Below are 25181 nucleotides of genomic sequence, written 5' to 3'. Positions count from 1 at the left end.
TTCATCCTTGAGTCGCAGCTCTGAATACCACCTTCTCAAACGGTCCTTCCAGCTCTCCGCTCCGCAACTCGCCCGCCTGGATTCGGCGCCGCCCAAAATCATGTCCGACACCGCAGCGCCCGCACCTACAGGCCAGCCCGATTATTCGACATGGAGCCCATCGAGTCTGATCGCCCGGATCACCGAGCTAGAGCGCCAGCTACATTCGCGCACCTCCGAATTCACTCCCACGCCCGCGAACCAGCCCGCGCCGAGCGCCACAGCACCGACCCCGACAACGACAGGACCCCCGGCGAGCCCCTCCCAGGCAGTGCCACACAAGAAACAGAAGGTCGCGGACGTGAACGACATTACGCATGTCCGCGCGCCCAATAAGCCGCCCAAGGCGCCCCGCGAGATGGACCCGTCCAAGTACCACACCCGGTTTATTGCGTTGAAGTTTGCCTACCTCGGCCAGCGGTACAACGGCCTCGAGCATGCGAACGGGAATGTGACCCCGCTGCCGACTATTGAGGAGGAGCTGTGGAAGGCGCTCCGGAAGACGCGTCTGATCTTCCCCACGGGTGCGACGGCCGACGATATGCGCGAGTTCCAGGAACCTCGAGCGCTGAAGCCCTACGCGCTCAACTGGGAGGGCTGCGAGTACTCCAAGGCTGGACGGACGGACCGGGGCGTGAGCGCGTTCGGGCAGGTGGTTGGTATTAGGGTGCGGAGTGCGCGGCCGAAGAAGAAGGCTGCTGTCGCGGACCCTGGCGCGGATACTCCTATGCAGGATGGAGGCGAGGGGAATGTGACGGCCGACAGATCGGTTGATGACAACTGGGATGATATTGCCGATGAACTACCCTACATAAACTTGCTGAATCGGGTCCTCCCAGAGGATATCCGTGTTCTAGCGTGGTGTCCGCATCCACCAGAGGGATTCGACGCACGCTTCTCGTGTCGCGAACGTCAGTACAAATACTTCTTTACCCAGCCGGCTTTCTCGCCCACCCCCGGACCTGGTGGCTTTGCGCCGCGCGCGAACGACAAGGCCGGATCCGTTCCTAAGTACAGAGAAGGCTGGCTAGACATTGAGGCGATGCGCGAAGCGGCGCGGATGTTTGTGGGACGGCATGATTTCCGGAACTTCTGCAAGTTGGATACCAGCAAGCAGATTGAGAACTTTGAGCGCATTATCTACCATTCTGACATTGAGTTGGTCGATCCGCGATCGACCCCGCTTGGCTATGTGGCTCAGCCAGGGTTCACAGCTTTGGAGAGCCCTTCTGCAGAGCAGGGCTCTGGATCCTTGGAGACCCCTGTACCGACTGCGTCTCAGGTCTATGTCTTCTCTCTGCAGGGCTCTGCGTTCTTGTGGCATCAGGTCCGACACATGGTCAGTGTGCTATTCTTAGTCGGACAAGGGCTCGAAAAGCCCTCGATTGTATCTGAGCTGTTGGACGTGTCGAAGAACCCGCGCAAGCCGTCCTATGAGATGGCTTCCGACGCTCCGCTCGTCCTCTGGGATTGTATTTTCCCCAATGAGGAGAGTGGTAGCCGCGAAGATGCATTGGAGTGGGTCTATGCCGGAGACCCTCGGCAGACAAAGACCCAAGTTGGCAAGGGCAGCAGCAAGTTTGGGCTTGGGGGCGTGGTCGATAATCTTTGGTCTGTCTGGAGACAGCGCAAGATAGACGAGATCCTCGCCGGTTCCCTGCTAGATTTGGCGATCAGCCAGGGTGATCAAAACATTGGCAAAAGCGAATTTTCGGCGTCTGAGATCAAGAACAGGGGTCAAAAGGTGTTCTATGGTGCAAATGAGGCCAGGACTGGTGGTCCGTATGTTCCCATCATGGAGAAGAGAAAGCTGGACCCGGTGGAGGTACAGAATGCCCGATGGCTCGCTTCGAAGCAACGGAGGACCGCCAATGCAGAGAGTAACAAGATGGAATGTGAATGAGGATGGAATAGAAGTGTATATACTCACCCGATAGATTGACTGCAAGAATACCCAACTCAGATAGCGCAAATGACTGTTTATGGTCTGAGGCTCTCACGATTTGGACTCGTAAAGGCAGTGTCGCGAGCCTCTCCATACTTCCTCCAAAATAGCTCGACCGGGTAGAAGTTTCTATCCATGATTTGTTAACATATCATCGTCTCTAAGATCGCGTTGTACTCACAGGGAAAACAACAACCACCTCGCCCTCTCCCTCGACAATGACAGCAAGGTAGAAGCGCACCTCGAAGCCTTTAAACGCTTCATGGATCACAATGTCCTGTATTTGGGTGGTGGGGATGAATCGCGTCGAGGCTTTGGAGAGATAGGTGGAGGAGGAAGTCGAGGTTTGGATGCCGAGTCCGCGGATGACGAGCAGCGATTCTTCTGAGCCAAACTGTGAGTACTTATTCACGATTTTAGTACTCAGAAATGCGGGCCTGACGAACCGGTATATCCTTTCCTGAAAACGCCATAGACGACTATCGCACTGACCAACGCGACAGCCCAAGTGGTGTACGTATCGGCGATGCGACAGACGTATGATCCTAGGGGACTCGCCCACACTGCAGGCCAACGGACAAACAGACCATCGTGATCGAAGAAGGAATGCCGAAACTCTGCGATGTTGACAAAGACCACAAACGCAAAGATTACCGCACGTAGGAGGATCTGGAAATAGAATAGGATCTTGGCCGGAGTGCTGGTGTGTCTGGAGGCATTGGAAACGGTGAACGACACCGTCGTAGGGGATGGGCGGCGAAGGGTGAGGCGACCCGGCATTGAACTGATTCTGTGGTAGCTGCTATACGGGTAACTTCATGGAGGTGGGAGGAATTCGCGATGATCCAATTGATGCGCGACTGACGATTATGGAGCTGTTCGTGATGCCCCTGGTGAAGCGTAGTTATCACAGATTACGTAACAACACTGCACAAAAGCATAATTCTCCGCGGGTTGATTGGATAGTTTCATCTCTATTTTACATGGTAATGCCATATCTTTTACATAGGTTGATGGACGTCTGGCATTGAATATGAGTTGACTCCCCTCACCCATCGCATTTTCTAAAATGACCATGAATCGATTTTCGTAGCCCTGCATCCAGCGCGGCTAATCTGAGATGCCAATTTGGTAAGGAGATCGAGAGTGTTTCAAGCATCAAAAAGTCGGCGCGTAAACAACAGCCGTAATTGGATGTCGCCGGCTTACCCACTGCTTAGATACATATTCGCAGACTTGCTAGATCATGAAGTCCGTGACCGACTTAAGCGCTGATATCAATCCAGCACTCCTCGCTTGAGGATGAGTTCGATCAACGCAAACCAACAATGCTGTGCGGAAGGCCACCATCTCAGCTGTATCATGACGACGGGTCCTAATGAATATGCCAACCCCATCAACACAATGCCGCTGGACGGTCGGTTGGAAGACTCCTAGTTGGATGGGAGCAACTTTTGCCCTAGGTACCTACATCATCCAGTGTCGACTTTTGCATAGCCCTAATCCTGCTCTAGCATGCCTGATTGTGGTGATCCATGGTTTATTCTATAACTATCTAGTAGGCAAACCAGCTGATGGACCAGCGGCGCCGGTTTCTCAGACATACTCTACTACTGTATCTACGATCTTGAGCATGCTCTTTGGCCTGTCGCTTCGATTCAGCCTGGGTCTATCGTTTACCCAATATCTCTGGCATCTTTTGCGACTCGCACCGCTCAAGGCGTCCACCATTGATGGGCTCTTTACCATGCGCTCCAACCCTTTCCTTCTCTTTGACCCCTTGATCCTAAAGAAAGCTTGGCCGTTGGTGTTGAGCGCTGTCGTCATTTACGGTAGCACGATTGCACCGAGTTTTCCTCCCGGTGCCCTGACTGTGGCTCAGTCTGCGCAGGTGCATGTTGTGCAGGATACAGTTGTTCCGACGTTCAATGCCTCGGATGTAAGTATAGGACTCGTCTTGCTACATGGAAACCCCTGACCAAGATCCGATCGTGTTTACAGGTCGGCAATATGACATACGGGTACTTGGCGCAGAAGTCGCTTGCGAATATGAACAGTTTTGATGATGAGCTTATCTCGAATCTTATCATTGGCAACCAATATGCGCCGCCATCTGTTCAGTACTTGATCCGGAGGACCCTCTCGACAAGGAGTCTATGGAATCTGCCTTCACCATGTGGATCTAATTGCTCTTACACCTTGCACTTTGCCGGGCCATATCTGCAATGCACAAGCTATGAGAAGAATGTCACTCATGGTTGGAACACCGAGGAGACGGCTAATTCGGTTCCTGCGGTCTCATTTCCCGCATATGCCAGCGTCTTTGACCTCAACTCCACATCCCTACTGGCTAATGAGTCTTTCCTGGATACAGAAACATCCAGTCGTCTTCATATTAGTACTGTGGTGCCGAACAGGGTTATGGGTGTGAAGAGCCTCCGGACATATGTTGAGAACGCATCCTCGATCGTCGCCGGCCTTCCCTTCGACGGGGGTGTGAACATGACAGTCCGGCGTTATCAATTAAACACCACCGAACATCACTTGGAATGCGTGCCATCACGAGCTGACTATACCGTCTACACCATGTTCAGAAACAATGGAGCGAACTACAATGTATCCATCGACGCAGCATCTGTGAGGCCATTGACTGCTGCTCTGACTAGCCTGCAGCTCAATGGCTCCTTGACAGACACCACCGTCATGGATCCGTCCCTACTGCCATTCTTTCGTGACCTAAACATGTACACCATTATTCAACAGCTGGCGAACATGATATCCTGCTCGCTTAATGAAACAGCTACCGGGCAAGGGGATCCTACAGCCCCCGACGATGCGGGGTTCGTCCACTATGAGACAACCAATTCCCTGGTGGATAGCAAAAACAGTGAGCGACAGCTGCTGATATTCGTCGTCTGGAAGTTGCGCAGCTAATATTGAACTAGATCAGAGCACCCTCGATGTCCTCCTGCAATACTTCACGCGGGTGGACCTATCATCCGATTTCAGCACACTCACCAGCGTGGACAGAGAGCTATTCACTGTCAACCAAACCGTCTTAAACGAAATGCTGGTCGACATCACCCTCTCCCTGATTCCGTTCAAAGACGGCTGGACAACCACCGTGAACCAGACTCGAACGCAGTGGGTCAACGTGTACGCTTTCTCAAAGCCGCTCAATTTCATCCTTCCATACGCTCTCACTCTTTCTACTGGTCTATGCGTCCTCGTGCTGGGATACTACTCGTTATACACAAACGGCGTGTCAGCCGCGGACGGCGGGTTCCTCCAGCTTCTGACTACTACCAGGGGCAGTGCGACAGTAGAGCGGGCTATTCGCGGTGCTTGCTTAGGTGGCGAGGAGAATGTGCCGGCTAAATTGAAGAATCTGAGAATGCAGTATGGAGAGCTGATTCCGGATGCCGAGGATGAGAAAGAGGACATGCTCAGAACAGCTGGCTTTGGGAGCCCGGGGGAAGTGCGCGCTCTAAATAAAAGTCATTCGTATGGTGGCTAGGGAGTTCCTCTTGTATAGGCGCGTGGAAAGAAGGGCCAAGGTCGGATATATATGACGCTAATTTCAATTTCTTGGGATTCTTGTCCTCGGAAGTTAAGTCACTAGCCGTGAATGAAGACAAAAGTGATGAGTTCAATCGCTTGCTCACCTCGCTTGGAGGATGTGGCGCACAGGTTCATTTCCACCTTGGCTGGGCAGAGGAATATCTGGATCTCACCCGAGCCACCCGTTAAATCCCGTGGATCGGTTTCCACGCTGATTTCTTATGGGTTTTATAATTTGTTCAGACTGTCAAATGCATGTGTCGATGGAATAAAGATGGTGGAATAATATCATCTGTTTGCTATTGTACATGCCAACCAGCAAGGAACATTGCACAAGGAACAATGTACAATGTACAATGTTCCATGTTCAGCCTCATCGAGGGTCTAGATCCGGCCGGTCTAGATCTGAATCGAGGCTAGTTTTCGATAGCGAGCAGGGTTCTCCAGGCTAATTCCCCAAAAGTGAGACACAAAGGCCCCTGTTGCCTGTGGGATTGGTAGGTATAAATCTCCATCTCCCAGATTAAACGAGAAATCAGTCTCTCGCTCCCTACTCGTGTCATTCGTTAGTTATAAGTCTCTCATTAAGTACTTAAACCCCAACACACACCACCACTCAGTCAGTGACTAACCTGCAGCAGTCAAAATGAAAACCTCCACGCTCGTTTTCTCCGCCATCCTGGCGACCGCCGTCCACGCCCGAACCGACCTCGTCGGCTGCACCAAGTCCGAAACCGTCAACCAATGGAACGAAGCCAGCATGATCTGGTACGTCCCCGACACCGGCGAGATCTGTGATTTCCTCGATTGCGGCGGTGGTCGGGCGCCTCCCAAGACCAACACCCCCGGCTGTCCCTTGTACAGCGGTACTGCGACGTACGAGCCCAGCTATCTTCCTGGATATGGTCCGGGTGCCACCGCGACGGCAAAGACAGTAGCCGAGACTGCTTCTGCTACCACGACCGCGTCCTCGGCATCGAAGACGGCGGAGTCTTCTGGATCAAAGTCCAGTATGGAGATTACCCCCAAGCCGACTGTCGGTACGGCTGCGTCGACCGCCCGTTCCACGCTCAAGACGTCCTCTGCTGCGGCGAGCAATGTTTCGGAGGGTTCTGCGTCTGGGACGGGCGAAGCGGCCTCGCCATCGCAGACCGGAAACACGGCGAGCTCGGCTGGATACAGCGCCTATGGGGGGTTGATTGTTGCGGTCGCTCTGGCTGCCTTGGTCCTTTGAGGCCATGAGGGTTGGTCGTCGCAATGCATTCATGTAAACTATCGCTACCAGTCCGGGTTCATAAACATAATACATACACAGGCGGGATGTTGGTCGATCGGTCACTACTCTAGATCGAGGAAATAAAGGATTCCTCCACTTAGTGCTGGTGCAATCACACTGCCGTGATCTTCATCCACATACTCTCTTTTTTCCACATGGAGTCGACCACTCCCACGGAGCCTGGCGTACATCTCGCAGCAATTATCCGTCATGCGCCGCAGAGCAGCGCCTCGTTTCCGTTGTTCAAACTGCTCCGGTAACTCGTCGCGTTGACGCACGGGGTACTGTTCCCTCGAACCGTACGAGAGCCGGAGCGCAGGACGATGAGACGTGTCTGTGTCCGTGTCCGTGTCCGCCGTCCGACAGAACGCAGCCTCCTCGGAGAGAATGAACCCATCGTTCCACCAGATGGACGGACTAGCCGCGAGATACGCGTCGAACAGCATCGGCTGTGTGAAGAGCGTATGCAGGACAAACAGGCCTCCGTACGAGTGACCGAACAATGCCGTGCGGGACACTCGCACACCGGGGAAGACGGTGGAAGCTAAGAAAGGTCTGACTACCTCTGTTATGAAGACCAGGAGCTGGTCTGCGCCGCCGTGTGGCTGCGCTCTGGGCTGGCCGTCGGGACCGGCCGGGGGAACGTAGTGCTCGGTGGGAGGTGTCAAATCGAACGCTCGCCGCGGGCTGTAGACGGAGTCGTGGAGTGGATAGCCAATACCCACGACGATCGTTCCTGGTTCGTGTAGATTGCGCGCTTGACGGCGTCGAACAGTGTCTGTGGCAGAAAAGAACACAGCGTTGCCGTCAACCAGGTACCTGGGTCCATTAGCAGAGCGCTTTGTAAGGCCAGGACAGACGTACAAGAAGTTGGCTGATGTGGATGGTTTTTCCGAAGCCCATCCCAACGGCCATGAGACCTGGAGCAGATAGGTCTGGTCCTTTTGGTTTGAGATCTCCCAGGAAGCAATATTGGGGATGGAGCAGGTCTTTGACGGTGTAAATGTCCACTTCTCACGCATCCTGTCGTTGAAGGGGAATAGCCGAGGATCAACGGGATGTCCTTTTATTCCATCCAGCTTGATGAAGAGATTATGGTGATTTAGATAGAGTCAGGGCTCGGCGGCAGCGGAGTTCAGCCTCAACGCAACACTGACTCATGAATCCAAAGACAACTCCCCGTCCCTTGGATGACTGAACTCATTCCTCTCAATGAAATGCCTCAAACCCACTGCTCTCGGCCAGGCTCATCTCCGACGAGCGCCACGTCCAGCGCGACCGGCCTTGGCGGTGTCAAGCACATAATGGCAGCTGTTGCCATTATCTGATGGTTTCAACGGAGCCAGAGTCCTGGGTCCGAAGACCGGAGAAAACTCGCTTAGAAGTGCTGTTCCGAGACATGGTCTATCCAGAGTACTCCAAGTACTTCCTCTTTTGGTATGCCAGTTCTGGGTATGGGCTGATGTGATTGATAATGATGCGATTGATAAGATTAGATCATTGGTTCCCCGTCCCCTGCCAAATGGGGGCATTTTTCAACTCCGGGCTTCCCCCGGCCAACTCTCTGTCAATCTACGCAAAATTTCTGCTGACCCGCCGATGGCTGTCGTATATATTATAGCCGGGGAGGATGTCCTCCGGCGGTTCCCTGAATCTTCCCCGTCTGAGAGATGTCTTCAGCAACGGAAAACATGTCCGCTCCAACATCGGGTGATATCCGTCCTACCCCAGGTGACGACAACAAGATCCAAGAACATGTTCTTGTCCAGCAGAGCTCTCCAGATGCGAATCACGAGCATGACGCCGAAAGTCTCCAGGATGGAGTCAAGAGAGCGGAAATGCTGCGGAAAGGTTGGACCAAACAGGGCCTCATCATGGCCTTTGTAGGGCAAGTAAGATCAATTGACTGTTCTCTACCGAATGCCCTACTAATGCACCCGTCTAGCCTCTTTCTAGCTACTCTGGCAATCAATTTCGGCGACTATTCCACCCAGGTCTATACCGCATATACCACCAGCGCGTTCAAGCAGCATTCCGCCATGAGCGCCGCTCGCGTCGTCATGAACATTACCCGTATCTCGGCCTATCCAATTATTGCAAAACTCGGAGATGTATGTATATAGGGTGTCTTATCTAAGTCATTACTGACGACGCAGGTCTTTGGGAGAGCGGAAATGTTCACCCTCTCCATTGTGACCTCAACGCTGGGCTACGTGATCTACGCGGCCTGCCAAAACATTGCTCAATACATGGTACCTACCTCGCCATTACTCACAAGCTCAACTAACAGTACTAGGTGGCCGGCATTTTTGAAGCCGTTGGGTCGACCGGCTACGCCCTCACCCAGCAGGTATTCGTGGCGGACGTGACCAACCTCATCAACCGAGGCATCTGGTCGACGCTGCCGGATTCCATCACCACTGTCCCAACTCTATATCTGGGCACCATAGTCGCAGAGCGCATTCTCACCCATTCAACCTGGCGCTGGGGATGGGGAATGTGGGCGATTATCCTCCCGGTCTGCGCGGCGCCGCTGATCGGGACCATGCTGGTATACCAGCATCGACTTGCATCGAGGTCCCCACAGCCCATCCTGACAGAACACAGAAGCCCCGGGCCATGGTGGAAGCGAGTGTTCAACCTCCTCTGGTTCGAGCTAGACCTCCCGGGAGGCATTCTCCTCGTGCTCGGTCTCTCCCTGCTGCTGATCCCGCTGTCCCTGACCGGCTCGAACAACAGCGCGGCCTGGCACAAGGGCAACTTCATCGCCATGCTGGTCCTGGGCGTGGTTTTCCTCATCGCCTTCCTCGTCTGGGACGCGTGGTTCGCAAAGAAGCCCTTCGTGCCGTACCGCATGGTCAAGAACCGCACCGTAGCGGCCGCCTGTCTCCTCGGTGCGCTGGACTTCTTCCACTACTCGGTGTTTTCCATCTTCTTCCCCAGCTACCTGCAGGTCGCTGCGCATTTCAGCCCTGGAAAGGCCACTCGCGTCGAGTACGTCCCCTTCCCACCGCACGATATTCCCGGCTAACATCATACCTAGTAACTCGCTGCGCGTCGCCTTCCAGGTCGCAGGTATCTTCGTCGCCTTCTTCATGAAATACACCAAGCGCTCCCAGATCTGGGTACTGACTGGCGTGCCCCTCTGCGTGCTCGGGATGGGTGTGTTGCTCTACCTCGTCGACATGGGCGACGGTCAGACCGGCAACGAGGCCGCCTTCGTGACGGCCAAATCGCTCATCGGAATCGGCCGCGGTTTCTACCAGACCGCGTCGCAGGTGTCGGTGCAGGCCGTCGTCGCGCGGCAGGACGTGTCGGTCGTGACGGCCGTGTTTTTTGCCTCGATGAGTATCGGAGGGGCTATTGGGACTAGGTATGCTCCCGACCTCCCCTGAGATAGTACCTAGGTACCTAGAAGAGAGGGACAGTGCTAATGAAACCAGTGTGGCCGGGGCAATCTGGAGAAGCGCCCTCCCGCGCAAACTGCAGCAATACTTGCCCGATGAGGCGAAGGACAAGGCCAAGTCTATCTTTGGTTCTATTGTTGTGGCGCAAAAGTACCCGCAGGGTAGTCCCGTGCGCGAGGCGATCGATCGCAGCTACCGCGAGTCGCAGCGGTTGCTGGCCATTGCGGCGCTGGCGGCTCTTGCGCCGATGCTGGTGGTCATGTTCTTCTTGCAGAATGTGAAGCTTGACGAGCGGCAGGATGTAATCGAGACGGATGAGCCCAAGAAGAAGATCAGTGTGGAGGTCAAGTGACCATCAGATGGATAGTCGCAGATTCTACGTATTGTCGGGACGGACAGGACAGAAGTGGCTGCAGGATGTAACGACAGAATTAACAGACTACCTAAGATACCTTTATTCCCCGTTCATCCTACCATCCACAGACCGTACAAAACCATCAGACGCACACATCAAACAGCACTCTTGGTCTCCGAGACCTCCACATGTGCCGTAGCCTGTTTCTTCTCGCCGTCCTCATCGATCTGCTCGTGCACCGCGGCAGCGACCTCGTTGGCCTTGTCCTTGTCCTCGAACACTGCTTACATTAGCCCGGATCATCGTTGCAGACGCGGAAAACCACTTACAGAACGACAGCTCCTCGAGGGTGCGGCCCGCGGTCTCGGGAAAGAAGAAGTAGATAAACACCAGCTCGAACACCAGCCAGCAGCAGTACACCAGCAGCCACTTCCAGGCGATGCGCGCCAGACCCACGGGGTTCACATACGTGGCGAAGAAGCTCGCGCCGCGGCCGTAGAACTGGAACCAGGAGAGGCCGCGCGAGCGGCCCATGTACGGGAACAGCTCGACCAGATACGCTGTTCATGTCAGGACACACACTGAGAAACGGACGGGATTGGACACGCACTGTAGGTCAGGGCGTTGTAGCCCAGGTTGTAGGCAGGCGAGTACAGGAAAATGAAAAGGATGGTCAGGATGGCGGCGGCGCGCGCCTGCGTGCTCATGAACCGCTCCATGGAGATCGTCCAGGCGATGTACACGCACAGCAGGGAGGCGGCGCAGGTGAGGTACATCGGGCGACGCTTGAAGCGCGGCGCGGTCAGCGCCAATGCGGTGCCGCAGACGAGACCCCAGCAGGCGATGCCGATGTTGATCTTGGACTTGGTTACGCTGTCGGTGATGCCGACCATGTTGAGGAGGTCGCTCAGGTAGTACCTAGATATCAAAGTTAGCGAATGCGACCAACTCATAGGCCGGATGCCCGGGCGGAGAGGCTTACGAAATGAGCGTGTTGCCGGACCACTGCGTGAACAGACCGAGAAAAGCAGAGATGAACAGTCGACGGCGCATGCCGGCGGTGCGGAACATGTCCCACCACGACTGTTTGGACTCCTCGAGTTCGATCTTGATGGTGCGCTCGATCTGCGCCAGTTCGGCCTTGACGATAACCGAGTTGCGGTCGCCCTCCGCGTGGTACTTGGTGAGAATGTTGAAGGCGTCGTCGTAGCGGTCCTTACTGATCAGGTATCTGGGGCTTTCAGGGAGGAACCTGCACAGGTGTCAATGGGAGCAATCGCGGTAGAGCGGGCGTCCTACATCACCGTTATGATCTGGACCATGGCGGGCGCAATCTGCAGCAGGGACGGGATTCGCCATGCCCAGTTGGACGGAATTGTTACCGTCCCCAGGCCCACGGCTGCCGCGACGATCTGGCCGATGAAGTAGGAGGAGTTGAACAGCGAGGTGAGAATCGGACGCTCCTTGGGGTATCCCAGCTCTCCCAGCAAGGATGAACCTGCGACGATACAAAACGGGATGCCGAATCCCAGAAGGATACGCGCGACAATGTACATGGCGACTGGGATCGTCAGAGGGGGACATCGAAAGGACAAGGGAGAGGAGCGGTACCTCCGTTGGAAAAGCCCTGGATGAGGGCCCCGACCAAGCTCACACAGGAACCGAACATAATCGTCCATCGTCGTCCGACAAGCTGGTTGAGGTAGGGGACAAAAGGCAGCGAGAGGATGGCTCCGAGCGAGTACGCCGCACCCAGGAATCCCTTGAGGTTCGCTTCGATCGCATACTGGGGCTGTCCGTCAACAATCTTCCCGGTTGGGTGGCCGAAATCTATATCGCTGTTAGTCTCTGCAACGCTCAGCTGAATCGACAGACATGCATTTATTCCAGGTATACACAATCTGCACCGTGTTGATAATCTGCGAGTCGAATCCGGACGTGATCTCGATGCCCATACACGCCGGAAACAGGATGAAGTACAGCCGCCGCAGATTCGGCTTCTTGTACCAAGGCGTGCGGTCATCGGCCAGCAAGTTGGCCAGCACAGGCTCGGCGAGGTTCTCCTCGCGCTGCTTTCCCACCGCGACCATGTTGAAAGACTGCTGTTCGGATGCTCACAACGCTGCTGATCCGTGGACCCCTGAAGACTCGGGGAACGAATCATGGTTATATATGCCATCCCTATTATGCTCTTTGTCCGCCGCAAGACCGCACGTTGCCCAGTCGCAGACAGCCAAGAGCCGTCTGACCCATCAGCTCATGCCCAGACGGGGTCGAGGGCTGCATTCTATCGTATCGAGCAAGACAATCCGGGTATGATCCCCGCTGGAGGGATTATAGTTTCATCACCCCACGGGGTAGCTGGGGGTGGGAAGAGAAGGCCAGGAAGCTTGTGGCGCTGGTTGCTGGATGCCAATCCCACGAGAGTCTCGGCACTTCATCTTAGCCTAAAGCAGGGCTAAAGCTATGCAGGGACTGCGCGGAGTCTCCCCGAACCTCGGGCCAAGAGAACCGTCGGCGCCAGTCGCTAGTGTGGGAGCGTTGTGGATACATACTCGAAGAGAAGCGGAGCTGAAGCGAAGCTGCAGCTGCAGCTCCTGCTATTTGGCTGGGACAAAGACACACGTTGTGTTTCATTTCATGTGTTCTACGCTTCCATACTGCCATGCAGCAGCCACTCCAGCAGCACACTTAACTCCTTGAGGCCGCCGCCCTCCTCCCCCCAGATCTTCAGCCGCTCAATCACCACGCGCACGCAGTCCGCCCAGGCGGGAGGAATGCTCACATATTCAGCCGACGGTAGCTGCTTCATTTTCGCGCGGAATCCCGCAATCAGGCAAAGCGCGTGGTTGAACCGCACCCGACACGCTCCCCACGAGCCCGGGTGCCGGAAGAATGGCACTTCAGTCTGGATTCGATAAACCGCCAAGAGGAGCGCCTCGCTCGCTTTGACCCCATACAGCGCTGCCAGCGCTGGGTCGAGCGGCACATGGATGCACAGGTATAGATATGCGCGGCAGAGCAGCTCGCGCACCTCGACGTACCGCTCGCGGGCTAGCTTCATCAGTTCGCCCTCGTTCTGGCGGGGGGCGGATTCGAGAGGCATGTTGAACCGGAGAGTGTGAGGGAGACAGTCTACCCACTGCTGCAGCTGGCCTTCCAGCTGCGTCAAGGTGTCTGCGAGGACCTTGATGGTCGGTAGGTCGATATCCGGGGAGAGTACGCGCACCGCATTGCGGGCTCGGTTGAGGAGTCTGCGCAAGGAGATCTCGGCCAGATAGTAGTAGGAGGATGCTGCTTCGAGGTCTGTCGCTGAGGGATTGGAAAACAGGCGCCCAGGGCTGTCGTTGGATGGTTGTCTGGTGGGAAAGCTCGGGAGGGAATAAGGAAAATCGGAGAGACTGAGATCGCAGGGTGGAAGGTCTGTCAGTTCATATCGAACCTCACTATCTACGTCAGTATGGTAAGAGAATAGGTCTGGAGTGTAGGCATGCTATACCATTCAGATTTTAGGCATGTCCAGTAGAGTCGTTGTTCCAGACCTGGAGAGTCAGAGCCATCCGCAATGGGGAGATGAAGTCACTCACTCTCTTCCTGCGCATTTCTAATCGTCTTTCCCTCGCGGTGCTTCAAATGATATGTCTGCCACAACATGGATGCTGTCCGGAACATCTTCCAGCCCGGAATCGGCTCGATGTTGTACTGATACCAAATTCTAGCCAGTGTTAGACATTCGTATCTAAGCCTGGGATGAAGCTTACCCGAATAAACAAAGGCACTGCACTCCCAGCAAGGTATCGTCGAGATACGCAGCAGAGATGCGCTTCCGCGCCATGGCGAGAAACGCCAACGATTCCTTCATGCGGTGCTCCGGAACCGACATTGTCACATAGGTGACCGGCGGAGTAAAGGACGGTTCATTGTACGAGACCTCGCGGGTTTCGTCGTCGGGATAGTTCCCCCAGATGGCCGCAAGCGCAAAGACAAGGAGCACCAGGCACGACGAGGCCGACCAGTCGATGCCATTTTCCAGCACTCGGGCAATATACAAGTCCAGCTGGTCTGGGTCCACGATCGGGTTCTTGGTCCAGATCTTGGTCATGAAAATCTCGCGCAATTCGAGCAGTCTCTGGGGATCTAAACTGGGTAGAGCTATTGTCGCCGATCAGTATCAAGTTACTTAACACCAGCGAGGCGATATACCCGTCTGAAAGCGATCTGGCTTCTCAGAGTACGCGACCATCGGAAACGTCGACACGGGTTTCTCTCTCGGAAAAATCGGCCAGCTGAGAATCATGTCCGACCCGGTGATGGGCGTCTTGAGCGCATCATTGCGCGAGATGGACTCGGGATCTACTTCGTCCACGGGGGATGGCGACGCTTGCTGCGGCGCAAGAGGAGGCCCCCGGGTTGTGGCCAGGCTCTCTGAAAGCAGCCGCTCTTGCCGTTCTACTGCGTCTAGGATTCTTGCGCCCCATGTTTCTAGACTTTAGGTAGGATTGGTGGTCATTAGATGCCTCGACTAATGGAAAGCTCTATGGGAACCGACACTGAGATGGCATCCGTCTCCGGATACTCGCACGCTACACCCCGCTGGATACATTTGGCACACACTGGCCGGGCCGAGTCGCATCGAGTCTTGCTGAGACGACAGGCATCGCACGCGGTGAGCACCCGCGTGTGCTTGCGAGGTCGCGGAGTCGAAGAAGCGTGCATTCTTCCTGCTAGGACTTCCGGCGGGAGACACGGGAGATAGCCGGAGAAAGACACGGTGATGACAGGCCAAGACAAGAGAGAAAACGACGATGCCGGGGATTGGCGATGGAGTTCGGTGTCTGAGAGTCAGACGATGGCTGAATTATCCCTCCAATCAAGCCGAGACGGTCTCATTTAGCCGGGCAATTGAGCCAAACGAGGCTTTCTGGACGAGACGATGAATCCTTAGAGTCCCCGCCAATACGTGGTGCGCTCCACTTGGAATTTGCCCCGGGCCACCACGTCCTGGCTGGAGGTGCCAATGAGCACTTCGTACGTCCCTTGTTCGCTCTTCCACATGTCCTCGATCTCGTCCCAGAAGCTGGTCGCATATCGGTCCAGCTGGATCTCCACCGTTTTCTCCTCCCCCGCCTGCAGGAATACTTTCTCGAACCCGTGTAGCTCCTTGTTCGGGCGTGGGGTGGGGGACTCGGGGGCAGAGATGTACAGCTGCAGGATCTGGGCTCCCGCCAGTTTGCCCGTGTTCTTAATTTGGACGGTGGCGACCGGAGGACGGCCCATGTTGAAGATCTCTGGGGTGACGGTGACACTCGGCGAGACCTTGAAGGTCGTATACGACAGGCCGTGGCTGCAATATGTTAGATGAGACTGCGTGCCACGAGGCAGCTTCGTGGAGAGCCAACTCACCCAAAAGGGAAGAGGACTTCTCGTCCGGTCTTCTCGTAAAAGCGATAACCCGCATAGATGTCCTCGCCGTACAGCACCCGGCCACCCACACTGGCGTAGTTCAGATAGGCCGGGTTGTGTTTCACATCCACCGGCCAGGACAAGGGCAACTTCCCACATGGATTGACCTCTCCAAACAGGACATCGGCGATCCCATGCCCCGTCTCATTCCCTCCGTACCAGGCCTGCACGATGCACCGCGCCTGATCCGCCCACGGCATGGTAACCGGGGTTCCGGACTGATTGACGATGACGGTCTTGTCAGCGGCTGCCTTCAACACCTTCGAGATCAACCGGTCCACGCCCGGAGGCAGATCCATATGCGTGCGATCGAACCCTTCGGATTCCCAGTCCCTGTTGAGCCCGGTGCAGAGAATGGTGTAATCGGCCTCGGCCGCCGCCTTTACAGCATTCTCGATCATTTCATCCCGGTCCATCCGTAGACACGCCCCCAGATTGGCGGCGCCGCCACCGAAGTTCACCATGCCCACCGTCTTCATCGTGGTGGTGTTGGCCGAGCCGAACTCAATCCGAATTTTGTATGTAGTCCCAGCAACGAGCTCCTTTGATCCGAGCTCCTCAACAGTGCCTTTGCCGAAGAAGGCCGTTCCGCGCGTTTGGTTTGTGGTGTTGTCGATCACGAGCTCGTCGTCAATGTAGAGGTTTGCGGTACCAAAGACACTCAGGCCAAAGTCCCAAAGCCCCGATGCGTCGGGCGTGAAGTCGCCAATCAGTGTGGCCCAGAATAGCCCCCGGTTGAGACCGGGGGCATAGTAGTCCATGAACTGGAAGGCCGTCGTCGATACAGGCTCGGTGCTGATGAGATGTCGTTCCTTGCCCATCGGCTCGTTGTAGAAATGGATGACAGCATTGCTCAGGAGACGGTCAATCACAGGGAGCATCTTATGGGCATATGCGCCCGCTTCATAGAGCACCTCTGCGTTGGGGAGTGCTTCCGTGCAGGCGTCGTATAACGAGACAGAGTAGTATGGCTCCAGCGACGCACTGCCTCCGCCCGATATGGCAGGCGTCTTCATGTGAGACCCGATAAGAGCGATCTTCTTGACATCCTTTGGAAGGGGCAGGATGTCTTCGTTCTTGAGGAGCACGATGCTGTTGGCACAGACCTTGCGGTTCAGCGCTCTATCCTCTGGAAAATCCCGTCCTCGCTCCACTTCCGACACTTGGACTTGACTCGCTTGCTTGACGAATTCCAACACCTTTCGCGCTCGCGCATCGATCGTCGACTGCTTGATCAGGCGAGCCTGCACAGCTGACTCGATGTACTTCCCGCGGTACCTGGACACCCCCGGCATCTCCAGGTCGAGGCCTGCATTCATCGAGTCGATGGTCGTGTAGGTCCCGTACCAGTCGCTCATGACGAGCGGATTCCACTTCCACTCGTCGCGGACCAGATTGAGCATGCGCGCGTCCTCCACCACATGCTTCCCGTTGATCTTGTTGTACGATGTCATGAGTGCGCCGGGCTTCGCGTCTCTCGCCACGATCTGGAACGGTCGTAGATAGATTTCGCGCAGGGCGCGCTGGGTGACGAGGACATCCACCGCGCGGCGCTCATGCTCCTGGTCGTTGCCGACAAAATGCTTGACCGTGGAAATTACCCCTTTGCTCTCGCATCCGAGGATGATCGACTTGGCCAGAATGCCCGAGAGATGCGGGTCCTCCGCGAACGATTCGAACCCGCGGCCGCCGATGGGGGCGCGCTGCATGTTGATGGTCGGGCCCAGCCAGCAATGCGCGCCTTTCGCAATGCACTCGTCGCCCAACAGCTTCCCCGCCTGGTATATCAGATCTCGGTCCCAGGTTGCCCCCAGAGCTGTGCCGCAGGGCAGACATGCGGCGGGGATGCCGCCAAAGAACTTGGTGCCTCGGATGCCATTGGGGCCGTCGGTGGTGCGGATCGAGGGGACGTTGAATTCGGGGATGGGATGTGTGTGCCAGAAGTCGATCCCTAGGGCTGTTAGCGAGTGAGGTGCCAAAGTCAGCTGGGTTCGTGTACCAGATAGAAGAGCGATCTTGTCTTGCTCGCTGATGTTCGCGAGAACATGCTCTACATCGAATGTCTCCGGCATAATGAACTTGGAAAAACAATGTCAACAAAGAAAGAAATCTATGCCTGTACCCTCTAAGAAACAGAGTGGAATAAAGGAGACCATGCAGTGACTACATATAAGTATCTGCGAGGTGCCCCAGTTCCATCTTTACGTCGTATTCATGTTTAAATGGACTTCTGGACGCTATTCTCCCAACACGCCGAGACTGCGGGCAACAATATGACGGCGGAGACTCCCCGGCTGGTGGGGGCCTGCGGGGATCCCCGCATCTGCCCCCGATAGCCCTATCCATATCCATATCCACGCGCTCTATCACGCAGTTTCAAGTTGACAGCTTGTCACCAGTAGAATTTACCAGCATTAACTAGCATTCGCCTGCATCGGACCTACACACATTCCAGAGGAAGACGCACGGCCGGCTCGTCCACCAGAATCTTCATGCCTGGAGTGATCTCCCCGCCCGTTTCCACCGTCGCCATCACGCCCGCCAGACGGCCAACAATCTGTCGGCTCTCGTCTCGAACGATCATTTTCTCCTTCAGCCCAGCCCGGAACTTGTCGATCTGAGGACAAGGGTTTCGTAGTCCCGTCACCACCACGGTGGGCGCATTCGTTCCTGCGCCGCCGCCGGTGGCCGACACAAAGCGAAGCTTCGTGCCCCGAGACAGTCCTTTCAGGTTGATGCCTTGGGTGGTCACGTTCTCACCCAGGTCTCCAGGTTGGAGTCGCGGAGAGCCTGCATTTGCTACCTCGTTAAATAATTCTGCGGGGATGAGGTGGACTTGACGGAGGTTCGGCGGAGGCGGTTTGATATGTAGTCGGGACCGGTGTTGCACCGTCCGTCCCAGGTGAGCGTCGCCCTCAACTCCCAGTCCCGGGATCAGCCTGATGGCCGCAACGGGCTTCTTGGAAAAGGAGTGCGTCGGGGACACACTGACAGAGACGACGCTGGTGGACTCCGTCACTCAGATCTGGTTCTCCGGATGTAGTCAGGTAGTGGGAGCTTACCATTGCACTCGATTCGAATCAATCTCTCGGCTGTTGATAGGGGAATATCTGCGGCTTCTTGGGTTTGAGGTGGTGATGTGGTGATAGTGGGGGTGTTAATGCACGTCAGCACTGCACCTCCACTAGTCACTTCACGTGTGCCGACATAGTATATGGTACCTAGTATTTATTAGACTCATGATGCCGAAAAGCAGATCAATGTCTTATGTATACTTAGCCACCCCTTATCGAGCACCTTTCAGCCTGACGTCTTACTGGAAGTATAAGAGACTCGAAAAATTGGGCCAAAATCACGCCAAGTCCTCATCTCAGGTTCCCTCGTGCTAGTTTAGTCTGAAGGCGCTGGTTACTAGTTTTGGGCAAGAAGAGCCGAGCAATTCCTCCATCCATGACGGACGATCAGGTAGCTAGCGCATCTATCGGCTATCTGACCCCTCTTGAGAGCTCATTCAGAGGCGACCCCTAGATAGAGACCGAGTAGTTTCACGACCGTCAACGCTAGCGCCGCTTTTCTTGCAGATTTCTGCCACCATCCCCCCTAGCTATCAGAACTTGACATGCATGAAGAATGCCACTGGTTTATCGCAGGGCCCATGCATAACTCCTCACATGTAGGGCAAAGGGACCGCCGTATTTCATGGCTCTTTAAGCCCAGACTGCCCTGTCGCATACCGTCTTCTACATATTCCTCTACTATCGGCCCTTCCTCCAGCCTTCACCATGGCCTCTCTTATACTATGGGGACTTGCCAGTATAATCGTCTGGTTTGCCCTGCGAAGCATATATCGACTCTACTTCCATCCCCTAAGCAAGTTCCCCGGTCCAAAATTGGCTGCAATCACCAGTGGCTATGAGTTCTACTACAACGTGGTCCGGCGCGGCATGTTCATTTGGGAGATCGAGCGGATGCACCAGCAGTATGGTCAGTAAGGTTGATAACATCCCTTTACAAAACGTACCGCTCTGCTCATACGCTGTACCTATAGGCCCCATTATACGGGTCAGCCCGCGGGAAATCCATATCAAGGATCCAGACTACTACGACGAAATCTATGCCTCTAGCGCACGCAAGCGCGAAAAAGATCCCGTGGTAGTTGCGCAATTCGGCCTCGACGGGTCTGCATTCTCAAGTGTCTCCCCCGAAGACCATCGCCAGCGCCGCGCACCACTCGACAAATTCTTCTCCAAACAAGCCGTCACCAACATGGAACATATCATTCACGAGTGTCTGGACAAGCTCTCCCGACATCTCCAAGACGCCTGCGAGTCGCACAGAGCCGTCAGTCTGGATGCGGGATTCGCTGGCCTGGCATCCGACGTCATCCACCAGTATGCCTGGGGCTTCAACAGCGGAAACCTCGACGCTGAAGACTTCAACGAGCACGTCCGGGACGGAATAAGTGGGCTCTTCCGCATGGCTCATGTCATGTTTTTCTTCCCCATTCTGCAAACAATCACCAACGCCATGCCTCTATGGCTGCTGGAAAAGGTGAACCCGTTTGCGTTCGCCATGGCGAGTCAAAAACACGATCTGTACCAGAGAGCAGTAGCAGCTCTGCATAATAGCGGAACAAAATCTGGCAGAGGTTCGATTATCGACGCTATTGCTGGGCCGTCCATGCCGGCGAACATGAGGACACCGGAGCGCCTCATGAATGAAGGGTTCTCGTTGATTATCGGGGGCACAGAGACAACAGCCCGGTCTCTGTCTCTCTGCTTTTACAATCTGATCACCAATGAGCCCGTGAGAACAAAGCTGCGAGAAGAGCTACGGCAGGTCATGCCGGCACCTGATAGCCAGCCGACCTGGAACCAGCTTGAGAAGCTGCCATATCTGGTACGCGCGATGGCCTCCAGTACATACGATGTCGGGGATTTGCTGATTAAGAGATATAGTCTGGAGTCGTCCTTGAAACTCTGCGTCTGTCAACCGGAATCGCAAGTCGATCTCCACGGATAGCACCTACCGAGGCTTTGGAATATAAAGGTTATGTGATACCTCCGGGGGTAAGTTACCCATATTATTGTCGATGGAGCGGACTTACTTACAGTCATAGACTCTGGTCAGCGAGACAAACTATTTTATATTGATGGATCCGAACATCTTCCCTGAACCTCACGTCTTTGATCCTGAAAGATGGATGCGAGCTGCTGCCAAGGGAGAGCGATTAGACCGTTACCTTGTCAACTTCTCCAAAGGGAGCCGGATCTGCTTAGGGATGAAGTAAGACGACTTCGCTACATGTGTTTGATATTGATGTTGACTTATGCATTTAGCCTGGCCTATGCGGAACTCTTCCTCGTCATTGCAACGATGATACGCCGATTTGACTTTGAACTCTATCAGACTTCGAAGAAAGATATCGACTTCGTCCGTGATTTCGGAACCCCATACCCTGACGAAGGCAATTTTGGCATAAAAGCAATTGTTACGAGGGTTCTTAATGATTGATATGGTGGTTGGGTGGTTTGTGGGCTCATCTATCATTGCGGCCTGGGTGAAACGTTTGCGCGGGCTTACATTCTATGTAGTTCTCTCTCACACAGAATCGGATATTTTGGTAGACTTCTGCATCCAACCAAATTAGCATTAATTAGACAAAACTCCCAGTGACATTTGCGCCGTGAAGCCGTGGTTGGGGCCATAGGATTACCTGGGGTCGTCTGGCTGTGGTAAGATGGCCGGATACGGGCGATCAGCTGCTATCAGCCACCTGGAGTCTAATTACTTTATGGCTCGATATTCAAGGTCCAGACCAGGTCCAGACTTATCCTCGTCGAATGCCATTGTACTATGTCTCAGATGCAGTCTCCAGGTATTTGGGGAATGATCACGTCTGTATACGTCACTGTCATCCTGCTGAAGACTACGAGAACACTCGCCACCACAGACGAATTGCAGGTGATATAAGTCTAGACAGTATAGTTCCTCGCTCTTGTGGAGAATTACATTCGACAAATTCTTCACATAAATCTCGAACCCATACTTTAATCTTATCTCGGCTACCATCATGTTGAACCTCAGTATCTTTGACCTTTTAGTCCCCGTATTTGTTCTACTTTTGGCCATCTTATACCTTCCAGTGACACTTCTACTCCTGCTCAAAGATGGGAAATTCTCCGAGCTATCTTCCTGGACGTCTTTCGAAAAAGCCTGGTTCTCCCGGTTCTGGTCCTTTTTTGGCATGGCCTCCAGGGCTTTATTTGCTCCCGACGTCGAAAAGGTCCTATCCGCCGCCCACGGAGTCGTCCTAGACATCGGGACTGGGTCGGGGGATTGGATATATCTATTTTCAGAAGAGAGAAATAGTAATATATCCAAGCTCTACCTGGTTGAGCCTAACACGGCCTTCCACCCTGACCTACAGAAAAGAGTGAGGGAGTACGGATTGCAGGAGAAGTGTCAGATCGTCAGGCGAACCGAGGACCTCAAAGATTATGGTGTGCAGCACGGCTCGGTCGACACGATCAGCACGGTTCATGTGCTGTGTAGTGTCGCAGCACCGGATTCCCTAGTGAGACTACTATACTCGTATCTCCGGCACGGTGGACAGTGGCTCGTGTACGAACATGTCAAAGCAAGCAACAAATGGAGCGTGGCGGGCGCCTGGCAAGGTAAGTTTATATTGAACTCTTGGTAGGTAAAATCATGATGAACTGATCGGTCGATTCTGAAAAGCCGGGATTAATACCGTCTGGCCTCTATGTCTGGACGGGTGCTCGATGACTCGAGATACAAAAGAGACCCTCTTGCACAATTGCAAATGGACGTCGACCAACTTACGTCCTGGTTCAAATGAGGGTCGATTTAATCCACTCCCGCATATAGTAGGGGTATTGGTAAAGTGACTATGCTAGAAAGTGCCTTTAAGTGGCAGGAAGGGTATATCTTGGCCGGCGGATCATAACTAGTCTGTCACATAATGTGTATTGCTGTAGTATTGCTGTTATCTTGCTTGGTTATTATATGATCTGGCATCTTTATCTCTGCTGCCCATCATACACGACATGGACTCATTCCAACGCTCGAGGATGAGGCTCTCCCTGTCACTCCTAAATTAGCAAGCTGTTCCCGAGGCGTGACATACGATGGATTTTGCCAAAGAAGACACCTTTTGATTTGGAGAGTAGGTGCTTGCCGGCACCATCCTCATATACGAAGGTCCCACAACCTCTCGAGTCTAGTTAATATTTCAGGAATTCGTTATCCGGTTCTCCACCCAAGTAGAGCTACCCGGAATCGAAAGTACAATAAGGCCATGTTCCTGGCAACAGTACATTGAACTAAATACTCCCTTCGATTCATGATACCTAACATCAACAGGACTATGGTCGTAACGCCATCCATGTCTGGCAAGGGCATGCTCTTCACCAATTTATCTCCCGCCCCGACCTCCTAGATGAAGCGACATTCATGAAGTGGTCCCGGAAGAAATTGCCCTGCTGAAGCCTGCAGTCTCAATTTGATCCCAATGTGTGAAAGATGGTAGGTTACTTTAAAGAGTGCGAAATCAGCGTTTACAGGTTGATGAGGGAGCTTAGGGAGGAGGATTGGTTCCATGGGGTTGGAATGTAGCATCGACTGTTTCTCATTCCATGAATATGTCTTCATTAAAGCAAAGTAGGCCTGGATTTTTTCACGAAACTACTTTCATTTATCAAACTTCGCCTCACTTACTGGCGAATACCTTGTAAAATCAATAAAGGCACGGTATACTTCACTTGCCACTTTTGGAGAAATAATCCCTAATTGGACTAGCTTAGATCGTACCGGGCCGCTATACAGCATCACGTGCGTTAGGCCCCGTCGCATCCAACTCCCGAGCTTACTGACAGCTCACTTGAATCCCTTTCACGATCTGAACCCAACCACAATGGACGAACGTTCGCGAAGCAGATCTCCCGGGAGGAGGTCTGGAGGCGACAGAGACCGCCCCAAGAAGTCCGGTGGGTTTCGGTGGAAAGACAAACGACGCGATGACAACGACCGACCGGAAGCCGATGAGCGCCGCTTGAATCGAGGATACAGGGAACGGTCCCCCCGGCGAGAAAGAGAGTCCGACCGACGCGAAGACCGCAACAGGGAAGGCGACCGCGAGCGAAGTCGTCCAGGGGGCGATGATAAGGATGAACGGAAGGAAAGAAAGAAGGAGAAGAAGGAAAAGAAGAAGAAGGCGGCTGTCGCAGAGGCCACTGAGCCCACGATGGTGGTCTATGTCAATGACCGTCTAGGCACAAAGGCTGCGATCCCTTGTCTTGGATCTGATCCGATCAGTGCGTTGTCCTATCTGGGGTTGGTCCTGCGATAGCTAACTGTGGGTACAGAACTGTTCAAGGCGCAGGTCGCGGCAAGAATTGGACGCGAGACTCATGCAAGTCCTACTCAAACCTAGTCCGATTGCATGGCGCTAATGCTTGTTATAGGAGATTCTTTTGAAGCGCCAGGGCGAACGTCCGTTCAAAGATTTCTTGACGCTAGCTGACTACTCCATCTCCCATGGTTCTCAGCTTGACTTGTGAGCAACACTCTTGATCCTCTTGCCTTTCTCGATGGCCCGGGTTTGATTCTAATCTATCCATCTACAGGGAAGTCGGAACCGGCGATTAAGACTGTACTATATTAATATGCCATGAAATCATGACTTTTCCTGGACTGCATTTCATATTGGTTTCTCAGCTCGAAAAGCGACGGTTGTTTGGACCAGGAGCAATAGGGCATACTCTTTCGTGGGACTACTACTATCTTGCGGATTTCCTTTTCTGTCTCGGGAACAGGCACGTTTCCATGTACCTACCGGCTCAATGGAGACCATGCGGACGCTCCTGTTGTGTTTCTTCTTGTAATGCAGCCGCTACTATGGCGCTTCTCGTAACGCTGTCTGGCTGACCATTTGCTGCATGCTGTTTTGATGATGACCGTTCCACACTCACTCGCTAACAGGAACCACGGATGGGATCGACAATTCTTCACCTGTTGTTTTCATCTCGACGGATTGCTATGCGGGGCAACCGGGAAAAACTGGCGACTTTCGGCCACTGTTGGAGTCGACACCTTTCCCAAGCAGGCAGGCGG

At 54.2% G+C, this 25181-nt stretch overlaps 11 protein-coding genes across 11 annotated transcripts; 7 read left to right on the top strand and 4 right to left on the bottom strand.

Annotated features, from left to right (window-relative positions):
* Nucleotides 1–100: 100 nt before the first annotated feature.
* On the top strand, nt 101–1942 carry ATEG_04076 (pseudouridine synthase DEG1; the record flags this gene model as incomplete). The annotated part of the gene is made up of 1 exon (XM_001213254.1): nt 101–1942. The coding sequence occupies one exon, from the start codon at nt 101–103 to the stop codon at nt 1940–1942; it is 1842 nt and encodes a 613-aa protein (XP_001213254.1).
* Nucleotides 1943–2035: 93 nt separating this feature from the next.
* On the bottom strand, nt 2036–2764 carry ATEG_04075 (PIG-H family GPI synthesis protein; the record flags this gene model as incomplete). The annotated part of the gene is made up of 3 exons (XM_001213253.1): nt 2036–2113; nt 2166–2378; nt 2477–2764. 3 exons carry the CDS (start codon nt 2762–2764, stop codon nt 2036–2038), a joined length of 579 nt encoding a protein of 192 aa, XP_001213253.1.
* A 967-nt stretch (nt 2765–3731) lies between these two features.
* Nucleotides 3732–5501, top strand: ATEG_04074 (uncharacterized protein; the record flags this gene model as incomplete). Its single annotated transcript, XM_001213252.1, has 3 exons — nt 3732–3923; nt 3968–4871; nt 4930–5501. The coding sequence occupies 3 exons, from the start codon at nt 3732–3734 to the stop codon at nt 5499–5501; spliced, it is 1668 nt and encodes a 555-aa protein (XP_001213252.1).
* A 690-nt stretch (nt 5502–6191) lies between these two features.
* Nucleotides 6192–6779, top strand: ATEG_04073 (putative cell surface protein; the record flags this gene model as incomplete). The annotated part of the gene is made up of 1 exon (XM_001213251.1): nt 6192–6779. The coding sequence occupies one exon, from the start codon at nt 6192–6194 to the stop codon at nt 6777–6779; it is 588 nt and encodes a 195-aa protein (XP_001213251.1).
* A 104-nt stretch (nt 6780–6883) lies between these two features.
* Nucleotides 6884–7843, bottom strand: ATEG_04072 (alpha/beta hydrolase; the record flags this gene model as incomplete). Its single annotated transcript, XM_001213250.1, has 2 exons — nt 6884–7640; nt 7686–7843. 2 exons carry the CDS (start codon nt 7841–7843, stop codon nt 6884–6886), a joined length of 915 nt encoding a protein of 304 aa, XP_001213250.1.
* A 669-nt stretch (nt 7844–8512) lies between these two features.
* On the top strand, nt 8513–10580 carry ATEG_04071 (siderophore iron transporter mirA; the record flags this gene model as incomplete). Its single annotated transcript, XM_001213249.1, has 5 exons — nt 8513–8932; nt 8978–9073; nt 9118–9815; nt 9865–10194; nt 10265–10580. 5 exons carry the CDS (start codon nt 8513–8515, stop codon nt 10578–10580), a joined length of 1860 nt encoding a protein of 619 aa, XP_001213249.1.
* A 158-nt stretch (nt 10581–10738) lies between these two features.
* ATEG_04070 (putative MFS sugar transporter) lies at nt 10739–12673 on the bottom strand (the record flags this gene model as incomplete). The annotated part of the gene is made up of 7 exons (XM_001213248.1): nt 10739–10863; nt 10913–11143; nt 11194–11501; nt 11566–11835; nt 11883–12144; nt 12195–12444; nt 12491–12673. The coding sequence occupies 7 exons, from the start codon at nt 12671–12673 to the stop codon at nt 10739–10741; spliced, it is 1629 nt and encodes a 542-aa protein (XP_001213248.1).
* A 557-nt stretch (nt 12674–13230) lies between these two features.
* On the bottom strand, nt 13231–18118 carry ATEG_04069 (uncharacterized protein; the record flags this gene model as incomplete). The annotated part of the gene is made up of 7 exons (XM_001213247.1): nt 13231–14033; nt 14171–14298; nt 14345–14735; nt 14787–15065; nt 15198–15418; nt 15616–15927; nt 15987–18118. The coding sequence occupies 7 exons, from the start codon at nt 18116–18118 to the stop codon at nt 13231–13233; spliced, it is 4266 nt and encodes a 1421-aa protein (XP_001213247.1).
* Nucleotides 18119–19828: 1710 nt separating this feature from the next.
* Nucleotides 19829–21560, top strand: ATEG_04068 (cytochrome P450; the record flags this gene model as incomplete). Its single annotated transcript, XM_001213246.1, has 5 exons — nt 19829–20030; nt 20095–20945; nt 21005–21115; nt 21166–21332; nt 21386–21560. The coding sequence occupies 5 exons, from the start codon at nt 19829–19831 to the stop codon at nt 21558–21560; spliced, it is 1506 nt and encodes a 501-aa protein (XP_001213246.1).
* Nucleotides 21561–22119: 559 nt separating this feature from the next.
* ATEG_04067 (class I SAM-dependent methyltransferase) lies at nt 22120–22957 on the top strand (the record flags this gene model as incomplete). Its single annotated transcript, XM_001213245.1, has 2 exons — nt 22120–22723; nt 22788–22957. 2 exons carry the CDS (start codon nt 22120–22122, stop codon nt 22955–22957), a joined length of 774 nt encoding a protein of 257 aa, XP_001213245.1.
* Nucleotides 22958–23982: 1025 nt separating this feature from the next.
* Nucleotides 23983–24501, top strand: ATEG_04066 (ubiquitin-like protein HUB1; the record flags this gene model as incomplete). Its single annotated transcript, XM_001213244.1, has 2 exons — nt 23983–24382; nt 24434–24501. 2 exons carry the CDS (start codon nt 23983–23985, stop codon nt 24499–24501), a joined length of 468 nt encoding a protein of 155 aa, XP_001213244.1.
* Between the last annotated feature and the right edge of the window lie 680 nt (nt 24502–25181).

The sequence above is a fragment of the Aspergillus terreus genome, genomic scaffold, assembly GCF_000149615.1.
Source record: "Aspergillus terreus NIH2624 scaffold_5 genomic scaffold, whole genome shotgun sequence".
Lineage (NCBI taxonomy): Eukaryota > Fungi > Ascomycota > Eurotiomycetes > Eurotiales > Aspergillaceae > Aspergillus > Aspergillus terreus.
The sequence above is the reverse complement of the archived record's forward strand: the minus strand, read 5'-3'. Positions and strand labels throughout refer to the sequence as shown.